The sequence below is a fragment of the Oryctolagus cuniculus genome, chromosome 12 (assembly GCF_964237555.1).
Source record: "Oryctolagus cuniculus chromosome 12, mOryCun1.1, whole genome shotgun sequence".
NCBI classification, from domain to species: Eukaryota; Metazoa; Chordata; class Mammalia; order Lagomorpha; family Leporidae; genus Oryctolagus; species Oryctolagus cuniculus.
In genome coordinates this window covers 99,360,945-99,379,962 of record NC_091443.1, presented here as the reverse complement: position 1 = coordinate 99,379,962, position 19,018 = coordinate 99,360,945, and the positions used below count along the sequence as shown (strand labels likewise).

The window sequence follows — 19,018 nt, the reverse complement described above, 5'->3', positions numbered from 1 at the left end:
TCTGCTGTGGCCAGGGAGTGCAGTGGAGGATGGTCCAGGTGCTTGGGCCCTGCACCCCATGGGAGACCAGGAAAAGCACCTGGCTCCTGGCTCCTGCCATCGGATCAGTGCAGTGCGCCGGCCGCAGTGCGCCGGCCGTGGCGGCCATTGGAGGGTGAACCAACGGCAAAGGAAGACCTTTCTCTCTGTCTCTCTCTCTCACTGTCCACTCTGCCTGTCAAAAAAAAAAAAAAAAAAAAAAAAAAATTTAATTGTGATGGTGAATGCACAACTCTGACTATATGAGCATTGAAAAGCCACTGAATCACATTTTCTAAGTAGGTAAACTACTGTGATATGTCAATTATTGCAACTTAAAAAAACAACCAAGAGTCCTTTAAAAGGATGAATTTTTTCAGTATATAAATTGTACCATCATTAAAAATATGTCATCATTAGGGGCTGGCGCCGGGGCTCACTTGGTTAATCCTCCGCCTGCGGCACCGGCATCCCATATGGGTGCTGGGTTCTAGTCCCGGTTGCTCCTCTTCTAGTCCAGCTCTCTGCTGTGGCCCAGGAGGGCAGTGGAGGATGGCTCAGGTGCTTGGGCCCCTGTACCCTCATGGGAGACCAGGAGGAAGTACCTGGCTCCTGGCTTCAGATCGGCGCCGTGCGCCGGCCATGGCAGCCATTTGGGGAGGGTGAACCAACGGAAGGAAAATCTTTCTCTCTGTCTCTCTATCTATATCTCTACTTGTCAAATAAATTAAAAAAAAAAAAAAGTCATCATTGGCCGGTGCCGCGGCTCACTAGGCTAATCCTCCGCCTAGCGGCGCCGGCACACCGGGTTCTAGTCCCGGTCGGGGCGCCGGATTCTGTCCCGGTTGCCCCTCTTCCAGGCCAGCCCTCTGCTGTGGCCAGGGAGTGCAGTGGAGGATGGCCCAGGTGCTTGGGCCCTGCACCCGCATGGGAGACCAGGAAAAGCACCTGGCTCCTGCCATCGGATCAGCGCGGTGCGCCGGCTGCAGCGCGCTGGCCGCGGCGGCCATTGGAGGGTGAACCAACGGCAAAGGAAGACCTTTCTCTCTCTCTCTCTCTCTCACTGTCCACTCTGCCTGTCAAAAAATAAATAAATAAATAAATTTTTAAAAAAAAGTCATCATTAGTTAACTATTAGTCATAGCTAATTTAACAGAACTCGATAGAAGGTAGTATGCACAAATACTTGATAATTTTCTTACTTTTTTTTTTTTTTTTTAAGGCAGAGACACAAAGAGGCAGAAAGAGAGAGACAAAAAAGCAAAAGAGAAAGAGATATTTTCCATCCATCCACTGGTTCACTCCCCAGATGGCCTCAATGGCCAGGGCTGAGCCAGGAGCTTCTTCCGAGTCTCATACATGGGTGCAGGGGCCAAGTACTTTGGGTCATCCTCCACTGCTTTCCCAGGCCATTTACAGATAGCTGGAATGGAAGTGGAGCAGCCAGGACTTGAACTGGTGCTTTACCCCACTGTGCCACAGTGCAAGCTGCCAATTTTTTACTTTTACATCTATGTTTTAAAAATAAGGTTAGTCACAAAAGAGGGAGCCCTGATAATTTGTCCCAGGTTTGTCTGTCCAAGAAGGAAACCACTCTTATTCTTTCTAACTTGTAGTAGATATAGGCAGCAGCTCCTAATTTTCCATTACCTTTTCTTTGATATTTCTACAAAATATTTAGCAAGTTTCCACAAAGGTTGCCTCAACCCATTTTGAGAGTTTTTTCATGAACGGTTAGATGTGTTTTTGTATCCTTGCAGTAGAGACTCAGGCACTTTTAATTTTTGCCTTGCAGGATTTTCTCCTCCCACAATTTATAAGAACACAGTGAGTCACAATCTGCAAAAATGTAGAACCAGCTCTTGTTCAACACAGTGAAACAACAGGAATTAAGATTCTCTGTATAAGGCACCCAAGATATTCCATTTCATTAAATCTCAGCTCCCTAGCCCCTTGTTAAGTACAAATTAAATACTCAACATTGCTGTTCTCTGTCTCACAAGTTTAGAAGCACAAGTAAACCAAAGTAGATTTTATGAAACATGCATCCTTACAAGGCCCCCAAATCAGTAATACAATCTCAGGTGGCCATTTCACCTCCCTGTAGACAAATTATTTAGATCCACTAGACAGAAAATTGCTGCTTTGTTTGATTCTGCAGAATCCCCAAAACACAGAAAATGTTCCAATGGGGGCTTCAAACAGTAAGAAAGTAAGAAAACTAGCAATATGTGCCAAAAATAAACAAATCTACCAATGAATCCAGAGAGAAAGAAGTGACAGTAATTATTATTACCTTTAAAGATGGCTCTCAGAAGTGCTCCAACAGCTCTTCCTTTCACTGCTTGATTCTTGAGATGATTAGTCAACTGCATCAAAGAAAGAAAAAACCACAAGTCTCTAGCAACAGCTCCTCTATCCCAATGACCTAAATACCCAATAAGAACAAACACTCATATGTCGTGGTCAGATCATTCAGAGACTCAAAGTATCACAAACATTATTAATTTTTATTTAGATAGAACAGGGAAAATTTTAACATAATGCTATGCTGTCAAGACTGAAATCTATTCATCCATTCATTCTTTTATTTTTAAAGATTTATTTATTTATTTATTTGAGAGGTAGAGTTACAGAGAGAGAGAGAGAGAGACAGACAGAGAGACAGAGACAGATAGAAAGGTCTTCCATCTCCCGGTTCACTCCAAAAATGGCTGCAACAGCCAGACTGGGCTGATCCAAAGCCAAGAGCCAGGAGCTTCTTCCGGGTCTCTCACGTGGGTACAGGGGCCCAAGCACTTGGGGCCATCTTCTACTGCTTTCCTAGGCCATAGCAGAGAGCTGGATTGGAAGAGGAGCATTCGGGACTTGAACTGGCATCCATATGGGATGCTGGCACTGCAGGCAGTTGGATTTACCCGCTATGCCACAATGCCAGCTCCTCATCCATTCATCCTATGAACATTTACTGAGTACTTAATCAGCATCAGGTACTGTGTGCTATGTTTTCAAGGCATAAATTCATCAATAAATAGTTTCTGAACATGTTCTTTTTCCTAGGCAACTCAAGGATGAATAATGTGGACAAGGCAATTTGACTCAAAGTTTACAAAACAGCTGGAGGGCAAAGGGTGATAAGAAAAAAACCTGAAACAAAAATTTTGTAAACAATTAAGATGCTTAGATAGACAATAAATGGGAAAGGGAGGTAACTTTAGCTAAGGTTGTCAGAGAAAGTGTTTCTGAGAGAGGCAACATTTAAGCAGAAATGGGGAATGAGAAAAGCTGGTTATGCAAATAGTAGAGACAAGGCTATTCCAGAGGTTATCATCGTACACAAAGGCCCTGAGTGAAAAAAGAGCTTGATGTGTTTGCAAACCAGAAATAATACAGACCAATACAGCCAGACAGTAAGAGAATTTGAAGAGATGGGCAAGGACCAGATTGTGAAGGAGCTTGTGGGCCTGGGTAGAAAGTTTAAACTTTGTCTAAGTGCAATATAAATTACTAAAGGGAAGAGAAAGGAGTGATCATTTTTATTTATTTCAAAGGCAGACCAGCAGAGAGAGGAAGACACACTGAGATCATTCCAGTGGCTTGGCCAGGCTATAGTCAGGTCCAGGAACTCCATCTAGGTCTCTCACATGGGTTGCAAGGTCTCAGTACTTGAGCCATCATCTGATGCCTCCCAGGCACTCCAGCAGGAGCTGGATCAGAAATAGAGGTAGAGCCACCACTGTGGTGCAGTGGGTTAAGCCACCTGTGATGCTGGCCTTCCATTTAAGCCCTGGTTTGGGTCCCAGCTGCTCCACTTCCAGTGCAGCTCCCTGCTAATGCACCTGAGAAATCAGCAGAGGATGGCCCAGGGCTTAGGCTCCTGCCACCCATGTAGGAGAACTGGAGGGAGTTCCAGGTTCCTGGTTTCAGTGTGGCCCAGCCCAGAACACTGTGGACTTTTAGAGAGTGAACCAGTGAATGGAAGATTTTTTTTCTCTCCCTCTGCAACCCTGCCTTTCAAATAAATAAATAAATCTTGTAAACACAAAAATCAAACCAAAACCAAAAACAGTCGAGGCAGAGGCAGAACTTGATCCCAGGCACTCTGATATGGAAGTGGGTGTCCCAAGTAGTGGTTTAACCTGTCTGTGTCACAATGCCCATCCATCATATTTTTTGCTTTTGTGGGTTTGTTTGTAATTTGAAAGGTAGAGAGACAGACAGACATCTCCCATCCATTGGTTTATTCCTCAAATGTATGCAACAGTCAGTGCTGTGCCAGATCAAAGCCAGGAACTAGGAACTCAGTCGTGTGGGTATCAGGCACCCAACTTCTTGAAACAACATCTGCTATTTCCCAAGGTGTGCAGTGGTAGGAAGCTGAAGTCAGAAGTGGATTTGGGAGTCAAACCCAGGTGCCATGATATGGATGTGGGCATCCCAAATTGTGTCTTGATCACTGCCTCAAATGCCCACTCTCTCATATGTGGTTTAAAAAAAAAAATGATCCTTGCTCCTTGTATTACAGAATGGGTTGTGGGCGCTTCCTAAGTGAAATAGGGATTCCTGTTAAGCAACTGCTAGCGTATTCAAGTGAGATGAAAGTAACCTAGACCAATGTAATAGCAGAGATGTTATGACTGAACTGTATCCTATCAAAAATTTCATGATGAGGGTCTAACCCCCAGAACCTCAGCATGTGACCTTATATGGAAATTGTGTGGTTACAGATGTAATTACTTAAGCTGACATCATTAGGGTAGCCACTGTGACTAACACCCCTATAAAAAGGGGAAACCTAGACACAAGGATGCCCTGCATACATGCCATGTGAAGACAAATACAAAGATAAGATGCTACATGCTGAAGACCACCAAAAGTTGCCAGCAAACCACTAGAGGCTGGGTGAGAGGCAGAGAGTAGATATGCACAGCTCTCAGAAGGAACCAATGATGCCAACACCTTGTTCTTGAAGTCAAGTCTTCACAACTATGAAAATTGTTATTTGAACCACTGAGTTTGTAGTACTCTGGAAACTGCAATATTTTCATATAGGAAATCAAGAAGAGCAGACAGATTCAAGATATATTTGAGAGCTAGAAACAGAAAATTCTGATTTGAAAGTGAAGAAGGTATAGTACACTTGATCTTAGCCAAAAGCCCAAGAAGCGATGTGAAGGTATAATAATGACAGCACAGATAATCAAGGAGGACTCCTCTAAGTTTCTGACATAAGCAACTAACATGGGAGGATAGCATGGTGGAAATCTGAGAAGAAGCAAACATCTAAATCACTCACTTGTGACTGCTGACTCCACTCACTGTTACTGATTCAGGTCTGCTATAGCTCAGAACCCCTACTCTGAGATCAAACTGGGAATGAAAGGATACACCTAAATAAGCCAAAGTGGAGTTCAGCCAAGAGAGCTCAATGGAAACAGATGAGACTATCCAGGAAGAAAATGTAAAGAGAAGAGAAACACCAACAGTCAGCAAGCAAAGATATCCAAGAAGAGAGGTCAGTAACATAAAAGGTAATTTAGAGAAAGGAGTGTCACAGAAGCCAAGACTAACAAAACAATGAATTTGATTTCCATAATTACATGAGCTTGGTCTTTCTAACTGGAATGCACCTCTCACTTTTTTTTTTAAATAAAATATTTATTTATTTATTTGAAAGGCAGAGTTACAGAAAAGCAGACACACACACACACACACAGAGAGAGAGAGAGAGAGTGTGAAAGTGAGAGAGAGAGAGTCTTCCATCCATTAGTTCACTCCCCCAAATGGCCACAATGGCCACAGCAGGGCTAATCTGAAGCCATGGGCCAGGAGTTTTCTGGGTCTCCCACTCGGGTACAGGGGCCCAAGTGCTTGGGCCACCTTCCATTGCTTTCCTAGGCCATAGCAGAGAACTGGATCAGAAGTGGAGCATCCAGGACTTGAACCGGCGCCCATATGGGATGCTGGCATTGTAGGCAGTGGCCTTACTGGCTACACCATAACAGCAGCCCCATCTCTTCCTTCCTAAGTTAGAGTACTTTCTAAAAGTTTGTGAAAAAAATGAAATTAAAAGTACGAGTTTATTTTAGTGCAAAATACTTTTTTTTTTATTTTTTTATTTTTTTTATTTTTGACAGGCAGAGTGGACAGTGAGAGAGAGAGACAGAGAGAGAAAGGTCTTCCTTTGCCGTTGGTTCACCCTCCAATGGCCGCCGCTGCAGCCGGCGCACCGCGCTGATCCGATGGCAGGAGCCAGGAGCCAGGTGCTTTTCCTGGTCTCCCATGGGGTGCAGGGCCCAAGCACCTGGGCCATCCTCCACTGCACTCCCTGGCCATAGCAGAGAGCTGGCCTGGAAGAGGGGCAACCGGGACAGAATCCAGCGCCCCAACCGGGACTAGAACCCGGTGTGCCGGCGCCGCAAGGTGGAGGATTAGCCTATTGAGCCACGGCGCCGGCTGCAAAATACTCTTGTATTTCACATATTATGAAAAATTTATGGTACCAAAATAAAATCGTATTTTTAATTCCATTTTTACAAAAACTTTTAAAAGTATACTCATAAAAGAAAGTATCCAGGGGCTGGCGCTGTGGTGCAGTGGTTTAAAGCCCCAGCCTGCAACACCGACGTCCCATATGAGCACAGGTTCAAGTCCCGGCTGCTCCACTTTTTATCCAGCTCTCTGCTATAGCCTGGGAAAACAGAAGAAGGTGGCCCAAGTCCTTAGGCTCTTGTATACGCATGGGAGACTAGAAGAAGCTCCTAGCTCCTGGCTTTGGATCAGCTCTGGCTCTGACCATTGTGCTCATCTGGGGAGTGAACCAGCGATAGAAGACCTCTCTCTCTGGCTCTACCTCTCTCTGTAACTCTTTCAAATAAGTAAAATCGTAAAAAAAAAAAAAAAAAAAGGGAGAGAGAGAGAGAGAAAAGAAAAGAAATACATGGCACAAATAAGCGTGCACTCTCTTCTTAAAAAAGAATAAAGAAAGTATCCACAGCTGGCACTATGGCTGAGCCTCCACGTGCAATGTTGGCATCCCATAGGGGCGCTGGTTCCTGGCTGCTCCACTTCCGATCCAGCTCTCTACTAATGCACCTGGGAAAGCAGGGGAGGATGGCTCAAGTACCCGGGTCCTCGCACCCACGTGGGAGACCTGGAAGAAGCTGCTGCCTCCTGGCTTTGGCCTGGCCCAGTAAGGGCCGTTGCGGCTACCAGCGGACAGAAGGTCTGTCTCTGTCTCCCTCCTTCTCTCTGTATCTCTACCTTTCAAATGAATAAATAAATCTTAAAAAAAAAAAAAACTATCTGATTGTTCTTGCCTTAACCCTACAACAAAGTGCTCAGCCTTTGATAGAATCTTTAGAGTAATAATTCTCTCAATCATGTGATTTCTGTCCTACAGCGGATACTAAACCATGTCTGGAGATATTTCTGGTTGTCAGTACTGGAAAGGTGCTCCAGAACCTAATAGGTAGACACCAAAAATGTTATTCAACATCCCACAATGCACAGGACAGCACACCATAACACAGAATTAGCCAGTCCAAAATGTGAACGATGCTATTTTGGACCTCTCTGACTTCCCACAAATGTTGAATTTCAGCAGAAGGTAGTGCGTCAGGAAGAGAAAAAAGAATCTGGATGCAGAACTGAAGCCGTGGGTGTGGCTATGCCATTTACTGGCTCTTTAACCTCAGGAAGTCATTTAACCTATTATGTGTGCACACTTCTCTACATGGGTAGCAGCAATCCAACTACTTCAGCCTCACCTGTCTTCCAGAGTGTGCTTTAGCAGGAGGCTGGAATCAGGTGTGCAGCTGACAGGTGAACCCAGCCACTCTGATATGAACACAGCATCCCAAGTAGTATGTTAACCATACAGAACTGAGATGATGGGCAGAGGACCTTGCACAGAACCAAACGTGAAAGTGCTCTACAAATGCTCATTTTCTTCAATTTCTCTGTCCTCTACCCTCCTTTCTCTCTCCCATTATATGATCTCCAGTTTTCCTTTTTGATCTTCTTTAATCATGCTTTTTACTACATTTAAAATTTACAGAAGTAGATCAAGTATCCCTATTATTTTAAATGTCTTTGCAAGTTTGTTTAATAGGTAGACTGAAACTGCCAAGTTAATAGAACAATTTATAGTTTGTTTGTTTGTTTTTTGACAGGCATTGTGGACAGTGAGAGAGAGAGAGCCAGAGAGAAAGGTCTTCCTTTTCCCTTGGTTCACCCTCCAATGGCCACTGCAGCCGGTGCACTGCGCTGATCCGAAGCCAGGAGCCAGGTGCTTCTCCTGGTCTCCCATGGGGTGCAGGGCCCAAGCACTTGGGCCATCCTCCACTGCACTCCCGGGCCACAGCAGAGAGCTGGCCTGGAAGAGGGACAACCGGGACAGAATCCGGTGCCCCGACTGGGACTAGAACCCGGTGTGCCGGTGCTGCAAGGCAGAGGATTAGCCTAGTGAGCCGCGGCGCCGGCCAGTTTTTTGTTTGTTTGTTTGTGGTGTTTTGTTTTGTTTTTTTTTTTTTTTGTAAGTACAGCATTCCTCATTTTGTGTCTGGTGATTCCTGTGGTTAGAGTGAAGAATGTACTCTCAGCCAAAACGGTTTCATGTCCTCCTCAGACTATCACAACTGATAGTCCCTCGCTGGTGATGATAATTTTGATCACCTAGTCAAGTGTGTTGTCCAATTTTCCCAGGCTCTAATTACTTTCTCCCTTCCTTTGCAACCAGTAAACAAGCAATTTGTAGGGAGTTTTTACTTATTTATTTATTAAGATTTATTTATTGGGGCCGGCACTGTGGCATTGCAGGTAAAGCTGCCACCTGGTTCAAGTCCAAGCTGCTCCACTTCTGATCCAGCTCTCTGCTGTGGCCTGGGAAAGCAGTAAAAGATGGCCCAAGTCCTTGGCCCTCTGCACACACGTGGAAAGACCTGGAGGAAGCTCCTGGCTCCTGTTCTGGGCAGCTCTGGCCGTTGCGGCCAATTGGGGAGTGAACCAGTAGATGAAAGACCACTGTCTGCCTCTCCTTCTCTCTCTAAGTAATTCTTTCAAATAAATAAATCTTAAACGAAAAAAGATTTATTTATATGAAAGGCAGAGCCAGAGAGAAAGAGAGAGAGATGGGTTTTCCATCTGGGGGCTTACTCCCCAAATGACTACAATGGCTAGGCTGTGCCAGGCCAAAGACAAGTGCCAGGAGCTTCTTCTAGATCTCCCACACGGGTACACGGGCCCAAGCACTTGGACCATCTTTCACTGCTTTTCCCAGGCTATTAGCAAAGAGCTGAGTCAGAGTGGAGAAGCTGGGACACAAAACCAGCACTGGGATGGCAGTGTTGTAAACAGTGGCTTTACCCACTACACCACAACGCCAGCCCCAATATCAGGCAAATATCTTGTTCCTCACACAAAGGCCCAGCAGAAACCACTGTTGGCCAGTGCAGCGGCTCAATAGGCTAATCCTCCGCCTGTGGCACCAGCACACCAGGTTCTAGTCCTGGTCGGGGCGCCGGATTCTGTCCCGGTCGCTCCTCTTCCAGTCCAGCTCTCTGCTGTGGCCCGGGAAGGCAGTGGAGGATGGCCCAGGTGCTTGGGCCCTGCACCCCATGGGAGACCAGGAGAAGCACCTGGCTCCTGGCTTCGGATCAGCATGGTGCGCTGGCCGCAGTGCGCCAGCCGCAGTGGCCATTGGGGGGTGAACCAACGGCAAAGGAAGACCTTTCTCTCTCTCTCACTGTCCACTCTGCCTGTCAAAAAAAAAAAAAAAAAAAAAAAGAAAGAAAGAAAGAAAGAAAGAAAAGAAACAAAATGAAACCACTGTTACCAAATATCACAGTCAGTACCACTAGGGATAACGTTGACAACCCAAGCCTAGAGATATAAAGCACTAAGAAGGGCATAGCACCATTTCTACAGTTCTTTTGCCAGGTATATATGACCTGAGTCCAATCATGAGTTGACACCAAACAGGCCTTAAGTGAGAGACTAAGTGAAACAACCAATCAATTCTCTTTGGGGCTTTCAGAATAAGAAACCAGGAAAGACAAAAATGTTGCAGATTGCAAAACATCAGAGGAAAAGGACAATTAAGTGTAATGTAGGACCTGGGAACCTACAAAAAATGTGTAAATAGAAAAACTGCTGGGAAGGGGTCGGCACTGTGGCATAGCAGGTGGAGCCGCCGCCTGCAGTGCTGGCATCCCATGTGGGTGCCGATTTGGGTCCCAGCTGCTCCACTTCCAATCCAGTTTTCTGTTGTGGCCTGGGAACCTGAGTGAGGGACCTAGAAGAAGCTCCTGGCTCCTGATCGGCACAGCTCCGGCAGCTGAAGGCATCTAAGGAGTGAACCAGCAGATAGAAGACCTCTCTCTCTGCCTCTGCCTCTGTAGCTCTGCCTTTCAAATAAATAAATCTTTTTTAAAAAGAAAACTGCTTGGGAAGACCTTTGAATAAGTTCTTTAGTATCATTAATGGTACTGTACTAATGTTCTTAAAATTTTACTGTTATGTAAGATGCTAACTTTGGAGGAGAGATACACAGAAACTGTATTTTTGCAACTTTTCTAAAAATAGTTCAAGATAAAACTTAAGGGGCAGGCATAGCTCTGTAGTGGGTTAAGACACAGTTTGGGACACATGCATACCGCATTGGAATGCTAGCTGGAGTCCTGGCTACTCTGTTTCCGATATAGTTGCTTTTAAAAATATTTATTTGAAAGGCAGAGAGACAGAAAGAGATAGAGAGACAAAGACATTCCACCCACTGGTTCATTCCCCACTTGCCCATCATTGCTGGGCCTGGGAGAGTCTGAAGACAGGAACCCCAGCCAGGTCTCCAGGTGAGTGGCAGGGACTCAAGCACTTGGAACATCATCATCTGCTGCCTTCCCAGGGACACTCGCAGAAAGCTAGAGTGGAAGCAGAATCTAGAGTTTAGAACAGGTACCCCAATATGGGAGGTGGGAGACCAAAACAGTAGCTTAAACTGCTGTGCCACGATGCCTGCCACAGCATACAGCTAATCATTGCAAATGATTGCCCAAGTACTTAGATCCCTGACATTCATGCAGCAGATCCACATGGAGCTCCAGGTTCCTGGCTTCAGCCTGGCCCAGCACCAGCTATTGCAGACACTGGAAGAGTGAACCAGAAGAGGGAAAACTGTGTCTCTCCCTCAGTCACTCTGCCTATCAAAAAAGGTTAAAAATTCCTCTGGATTTAGCATCCTGATACTTCTTGACTGACTCATCTTTTCAAAGAGTACATAAGACAATTTTCCAACTCTAGCACTATAAACCCCATTTGTTTGTGTATTTATCAAGTAGTATGGATTCATGAACCTCTGTATTTTTCAATGGTTTATAACTGAACTTAATTTTGATGCTCATAAACCCAGATTTGGCCAACAGGAACCCCTTCATGCTAGCTTCCTGTGTCCTTGTGGACATGCCCCTGTTGTTTTTCTTGAGCACTTCCCTACTTCTGGTATAGGAAGATATTCCAGATTTATCATGTATCCATCCTGCCCACCCACAAGATTAGTCATTTTCTGAAGAGCCCTGGCTCCCTTGAGCAGGAAATAATTAAAGATGAAAGATGCAGATGAGGGGTATGCTTGTTGATACTGCAGTATCTTTGCTTCTTAATTCTTTTGATGGAAACAGCTAGGAAATATATGCACATATAAACTCACATATACAAATATACTTGTGCAAAGATAAGCATACATATACACATATTTGAGAAATTATACATTCGCAACAATACTTACATTGGAAAAAAATTTTTATTTATAATTAAATTTATTTGAAGGAGAGAAAGAGAACTCCCATTTGCTGGTTTATTCCCCAAATGCCTGCAACAGCTAAGGCTGGGCTGGACCACACCCAGGTTTCTCTTGTGGGTGGCAGGGATTCAACTACTAGTTATCATTTGCAATCTTCTCGGATGCACACTAACAAGAAGCAGAACTGGGACTTGAACCCAGGCATTCCTGTATCGACATCTTAATCACTAGGCCAAATGCCCACTCTCCATACCTCCATTTCTAATCTATCTCCACAGGGATCTTTTTTGCCTTCTTATGTGTCATATTTACATGTCCTTTCCATCATTCCAAGAACTCTGATGCCCAATATCAGCACATTCACACATTTGCTGAATCCTGTAATACTGCCAAAATAGCTTCAAAATTGCTTTACTTATACCACTACAATAAACAATTCTATGAAAAAAGCTCAAAGTTTATTTGTACTTTTCCCTACCACCTCCTGCCCAAAACTGGGGATACCAGGGTACTTCAAAAAGTCCATGGAAAATCTAACTAAAATTTATTTTATTTTGGTGCAAAAATGTTTTGAATTCAAGCATACTTTTTTCATAATGTGCACTTTTATGGGAACTTTTTGAGGATATACTGAATGGTTTTCAATTTTTCTTGCACTAAAATAAACTTACTTTCTAACTACGTCTTCCATTAACTTCTAAAAAAAATGTGAATGTCAGAGTGACAGGTCTTCTATCCACTGGTTCACCCCCATATGGCCACAAGAGTCAGGGATAAGCCAGGCTGAAACCAGGAGCCCAAAACTCTATCCAGGTCTCCATCCAGGGTAGCAAGAACTCAAGCTATCATCTGCTGTTTCCCAGGTATATTAGCCAGGACCTGGATCAGAAGTGGAGCAGCAAGGCTGGCACTGTGGGGTAGTGGGTAAAGCTACCACCTGTGGCAATGGCATCCCATATAGGTGCCAGTGTGAGACCCAGCTGCTCCACTTCTGATCCTGCTCCCTGCTAATGCACTTGGAAAAGCGGTGGAGGATGGCCCAAGTGCTTGGGCCCCTGCACCCATTTGGGAGACCCAGAAGAAGCTCCTGGCTCCTGGCTTTGGACCAGCCCAGCTCTGGCCATTGTGGCCATTTTGCAAGTGAACCAGTGGATGGTTCACTTTTCTCTTTCTCTCTGTAATTCTGCCTTTCAAGTAAAGAAATAAATCTTAAAAAAAAAAAAAAACACCAAGTGGAGTAGCCAGGACTCAAACTGATACTCCAATTCAGTTAGTAGGTATCTCAAGCATCAGCTTTATCTGTTGAACCATGATACTTGTCCCTTTCATTAACTTTTTTTTTTTTTTAATTTATTTGAAAGTCAGAGTTACACAGAGAGGAGAGGCAGAGAGAGAAAGAGAGAGAGAGAAAGTCAGTCTTCCATCTGCTGGTTCACTCCCCAATTGGCCACAATGACCGGAGCTGTGCTGATCCAAAGCCAGGAGCCAGGAGCTTCCTCCGGGTCTTCCCATGTGGGTACAGGGGCCTAAGGACTTGGGCCATCTTCTACTGCTTTCCCAGGCCATAGAAGAGTTGGAATGGAAGTAGAGTAGCCGGGGCTCAAACCAACGCCCATACGGGATGCTGGCACTGCAGGCGGTGGCTTTACTCGCTATGCCACAGAGCCAGCCCCCATTAACTTTTTTAAGTACCCTCCTGATCAAATATAGATGCTCCTTGAGTTAAAATGAGGTTAAGTTCCCATAAACTCATCATAAGCTGAAACTGTAAGTCAAAAACGCATTTAATACAATTAATCTAATGAATATCATAACTCGGCAACCCAGTAGAAAACTGGTTGTTTACCCTCATTATTGCATGGCTGACTGGGAATTGTGGATTGCTGCCACTGTCCAGCATCGAGACAGTATCACAATATATATATAGGAAAAGATCAAATATCAAAATTTGAAGTCTAGTTTCAACTGAATTCCCATCACTTTTACACCATCATACAGCCACAAAAAAAAAAATCATTAAGCTGAACCATCTTAAGTTGGGGATCACCTACACTGAGTTAGCTCTTTCTCCCTCACCACCATCTTCAGTTGAGTAGCGGTATTCTTTCTTATGTATACTTTTTTCCCTTCTTTCTTGTATAAAAGTTAGCACATGATATACATTCTACATTTTAGGTTTTTTCCATTAGTAACTCCTGGAAATCACTATCAGCTTTTAGAAATTTATTCATAGTTAGAAAGCCTTTTCTTAAGCCGGCGCCGTGGCTCAATAGGCTAATCCTCCGCCTTGCGGCACTGGCACACCGGGTTCTAGTCCCGGTTGGGGCGCCGGATTCTGTCCTGGTTGCCCCTCTTCCAGGCCAGCTCTCTGCTGTGGCCCGGGAGTGCAGTGGAGGATGGCCCAAGTGCTTGGGCCTTGCACCTGCATGGGAGACCAGGATAAGCACCTGCCTCCTGCCTTCGGATCAGTGCGGTGTGCCGGCCGCGGTGTGCCGGCCATAGCGGCCACTGGAGGGTGAACCAACGGCAAAGGAAGACCTTTCTCTCTGTCTCTCTCTCACTGTCCATTCTGCCTGTCAAAAAAAAAAAAAAAAAAAGCCTTTTCTTGTACTGAGGCTATTCAGCCATATTTTTTTCTAGTATTTATGTAGATTATTTTCTACATTTAGACCTTTGATTCATTTACTCTTGAGTATTGCTGAGGAATAAGTCTCATTTTATCTATCTTCTTCCCAAAGGCCTATGCACTTGTCCCAGATTGAAAAAAACAAATGAGCTCCCATCTGCTGGTTCACTCCCCAAATGCCCACTATAGCTGGTACCTGGTCTGGGCCAAGCAGTTGGGTGGCAGGAACCCAATTACTTAACCCATCACTGCTACCTCCCAGAGTCTGCATTGATGGGAAGCTAGAGTCAGGAGCCAGAGACAGCAACTGAACCCAACAACTCCAAGGCAGAACTCCAATGTAGGCTAACCACACACTCTTGATTTTTTAATAGATGAAAATAACCTGGGCCGGCACTGTGGTGCAGCAGGTTAATAGATGAAAATAACCTTATATATAAAATAATTTTATATTATTGAAGATATATCCTTAGGGCAAATTTCTAGAAATAGAACCACTGAGTTGAGGGAAATATGTATGTGGTTTTGTTAGATGTTACCATGTTTTCACAAGTCATCCCATTTTGCATTCCTACCAGCAATGTGAAGTGCCTGTTTATCCATAGCCCTGCAAAGAGTAGTTCAATTTTTATAATCTGACAAGTAAGAAATGTTTTATCTTAATTTATAAGTCTTATATTATAAGATTGAACACATTTTTTTAATAAGTAGGGCCATCTTTATATATCTTTTTGTGATTATTCCCTTTAGGCTTTCGCTATAGGATTTTTATCTTCTCTCAATTATTATAGTTATTTATGATGTAAGAAAACTACTTACCTGAGATATGTTTTAAATATTCTCTCCTAGTTCTCCTTTGTTTTTTGATTTTGCATATGGGTATTTTTTTTGTCATGTAAACTTTTTTTTTTTTTTTAAACCAGGCAGAGTTAGACAGTAAGAGAGAGACAGAAAGAAAGGTCCTCCCTCCATTGGTTCACTCCCCTAATGGCCGCCACGGCTGGCGCTATGCCGATCCGAAGCCAGGAGCTGGGTACTTCCTCCCATGCGGGTGCAGGGGCCCAAGCACTTGGGCCATCCTCCACTGCCTTCCCGGGCCACAGCAGAGAGCTGGAGTGGAATAGGAGCAACCGGGACAGAATCCGGCGCCCCAGCTGGGACTAGAACCTGGGGTGCTGGCGTCACAGGCCGAGGATTAGCCTAGTGAGCCGCGGCACCAGCCAATAATATCACATTCTTAATTAAGGAGGCTTTTGTAGTACTTAATATCTGGTAAGTCACTCCTCCCTGAGTTCTTTTTCAGTGTCTCCCTTACTATTCCTGGGCTTTTTCTCTATATGAATTTTACCACAGGCCAATCTAGTTCCACAAAATAATTCACTGGAATTCTTACTGGTATTGCATTGAATTAAAAATTAATTCAGGGAGAACAGACATCTTGATATGTTGAAATTCCCTAATCAAAAACAAGGGATAATTTTCCAGTTGCGTACTTAAAAAAAAAAAAAAAGATTTATTTATATATTTGAAAGGCAGAGTTACACAGAGATCTTTCATCTATTGGTTCACTCCCTAAATGGCTGCAATGGCCAGGGCTAAGCCAGGCCAAAGCCAGAGCCTGGAACTCCATCCAGGTCTCCCACATGGGTGACAGGGACTCAAGTACTTGGGCCATCTTCTGCTGCTTTCCCACATATATTAGCAGGGTGCTGGATCCAAAGTGCAGCAGCCAGAACCCAAACCAGTGCACATATGGGATGCTGGTGACACACACAGAGGCTTAACTCACTTTCATATCTTTTAGAAGTGCTTCATAGTTTTATTCATACAAGCTTCTTAAGTTTATTCCTATTTTAACTTTTTTGTTTCTATTGTAAATGGGGCTTTCTCATTCATTATATCTTCTAATTAGCTAGTACATGATATGAACACTACTGATTTTTGCATATTAACTTTTTTATTATGTTTCTTTGATGAATTCTTGCTTATAGATGATTTTATCCCTGATTAACCCTATCCCTGATAACGGTTTCCCAGGTACACAATTATGCCATCTGCAAAGAGAGATTATTTTAGATTATCCCTGGCTGCAACTGCCAGGGATAAGCCAAGCTGAAGCCAGGAGCCAGCAACTCCACCCAGATCTCCCTCCTAGGCAGCAGGATTTCAAGCACTTGAGCCACCTTCGGTTGCATTCCCAGGCACATTAACAGGGAACTGGATGAGAAGCAGAGCAGCCAGGATTTGAGCTAGCATTTATATGGAATGCCAGGAATGTAAGCAGTGGCTTAATTCACTATACCACAACACCCTTCTCCCCTCCCCACACCGTTTACTAAAATCTTAAACAATTTTAAGTAAACATTTTTCAGATTTAGGAAGTTTTTTTTTTTTCTAATTTACCAAAAATATTTTAGAAGTCATATGTAGGGGGCCAGCATTGTGGCATGGCAGGCAAAGCCACTATCTGCAATGCCAGCTTACCATATGGGTGCTAGTTTGTGCCCCAGCTGCTCCACTTCCAATCCAGCTCCCTGCTAATGGCCTGGGAAAAGCAGCAGCAGATGGCTGAAGTGCTTTAGCCCCTACCACCCATGGGGAAGAAACAGATGAAGCTCCTGGTTCCTGGCACCTGCCTGGCCCAGTGCTGATTGTTGCGACTATGGATCTCTCTCACTGTCTCTACCTTTTTCTGTAACTCTTTGTTTTTTATTTTTTAAAAGATGTTTATTTATTTATTTTGGCTGGCACCACGGCTCAATAGGCTAATCCTCCGCCTAGCGGCGCCGGCACACCAGGTTCTAGTCCCGGTCGGGGTGCCAGATTCTGTCCCGGTTGCCCCTCTTCCAGGCCAGCTCTCTGCTGTGGCCAGGGAGTGCAGTGGAGGATGGCCCAAGTGCTTGGGTCCTGCACCCCATGGGAGACCAGGATAAGCACCTGCCTCCTGCCTTCGGATCAGCACGGTGTGCCGGCCACGGCAGCCATTGGAGGGTGAACCAACAGCAAAGGAAGAAGGAAGACCTTTCTCTCTGTCTCTCTCTCACTGTCCACTCTGCCTGTTAAAAAAAAAAAAGATGTTTATTTCTTTATTTTGAGAGGAAGTTACAGACAGAGAAATGGACAGACACATAGAAACATCTTCCAACTGCTGGCTTATTCCCCAAATGGCAGCAATTGCTGGAGCTGGGCTGATCTGAAGCCAGGAGCCAGGAGCTTCTTCCGGGTCTCCCACACAAGTGTAGGGGCTCAAGCACCTGGACCATCTTCTACTGTTTTCCCAGGCCATAGCAGAGTGTTGGAAGTGAAGCAGTTGGGTGGAGCAGGTGGAGGCTTAGCCCACTATGCCACAGAGCCACCCTCTGTAACTCTGATTTTCAAAATAAATAAATAAAATCTTTTTTTAAAAAGTCATATATTGATACTACATTTTATCAAATGTTCTTTTGGCATCTACTGAATGCTTACATGCATTTTACCTTAAATATTTTTATACGATAAAATATATTTATAGATTTTCTGATATTCTTTTATATCTGGGATATATCTTGATCATTGTGTCTTGCCTTTTTTTTTTTTTTATTTTTTAACAGGCAGAGTTAGACAGTGAAAGAGAGTCAGAGAGAGAGTTATAGACAGTGAGAGAGAGACAGAGAGAAAGGTCCTCCCTCCGTTGGTTCACTCCCCTAATGGCCGCTACCGCCAGTGCTGCGCCAATCTGAAGCCAGGTGTTTCCTCCCCCGTCTCCCATGTGGGTGCAGGGACCCAAGCACTTGGGCCATCCTCCACTGCACTCCCGGGCCACAGCAGAGAGCTGGACTGGAAGAGGAGCAACCGGGACTAGTACCCGGCACCCCAACCGAGACTAGAACCCAGGGTGTTGGTGCCGCAGACGGAGGATTAGCCAAGTGAGCCACGGCGCCAGCCGTGTCTTGCCTTTTTTTTAAACTCTGAATTTAGTTTCATCATATTTTGCTAGTTTTTTTTTTTTAAAGATTTATTCATTTATTTGAAAGGCAGAGTTAGAGAGAGAGAGAGAAAGGGAGAGACAGAGATCTTCCATTCACTGGTTCACTACCCAAATGGCTGTAACAGCTGGGGCTGGGTTGGGTCAAAGCCAGAAGCCTGGAACTCTAACCGAGTCTCCCACATGGGTGGCAGGGGCCTAACTACTTGGGTCATCTTCTACTGTCTTCCCAGGTGCATCAGTAGGGAACTGGATCTGAAGTGGAGCAGCCGGACACCAACAGGCACTCATATGGAATACCGGTGTTGCAGGCTATGGCTTAACCTACTGTGCCACAACACTACCTCCTTCAATGTTATCTTTATCAGATTTAGGATATCAATGTTGTATTTGTTTCACTGAAAAAATTAGAAGGTTTTCCTTCCTTATATATGCTTTGAAACTATTTATTTACTTATTTTTAAAGATTTATTTATTTATTTGAAAGTGAGAGTTACAGAGAGAGAGGAGAGGCAGAGAGACAGAGAAGTCTTCCATCTGCTGGTTCACTCTCGAATTGGCTGCAACAACCAGAGCCGTGCAGATCTGAAGCCAAGAGCCAGGAGCTTCTTCC

The 19,018-nt window shown here is 44.4% G+C and overlaps 1 protein-coding gene across 3 annotated transcripts in view; it reads right to left on the bottom strand.

Moving 5' to 3' along the window:
* The window catches only part of FANCI (FA complementation group I), a 104,260-nt gene that overhangs the window by 69,837 nt on the left and 15,405 nt on the right, over positions 1–19,018 (bottom strand). For all 3 annotated transcript variants that reach the window (XM_051834219.2, XM_070054524.1, XM_051834220.2), the window contains one exon: positions 2,315–2,387. In XM_051834219.2, coding sequence (XP_051690179.1) covers positions 2,315–2,387 — 73 coding nt within the window. The remainder of the gene's footprint in view (positions 1–2,314; positions 2,388–19,018) is intronic.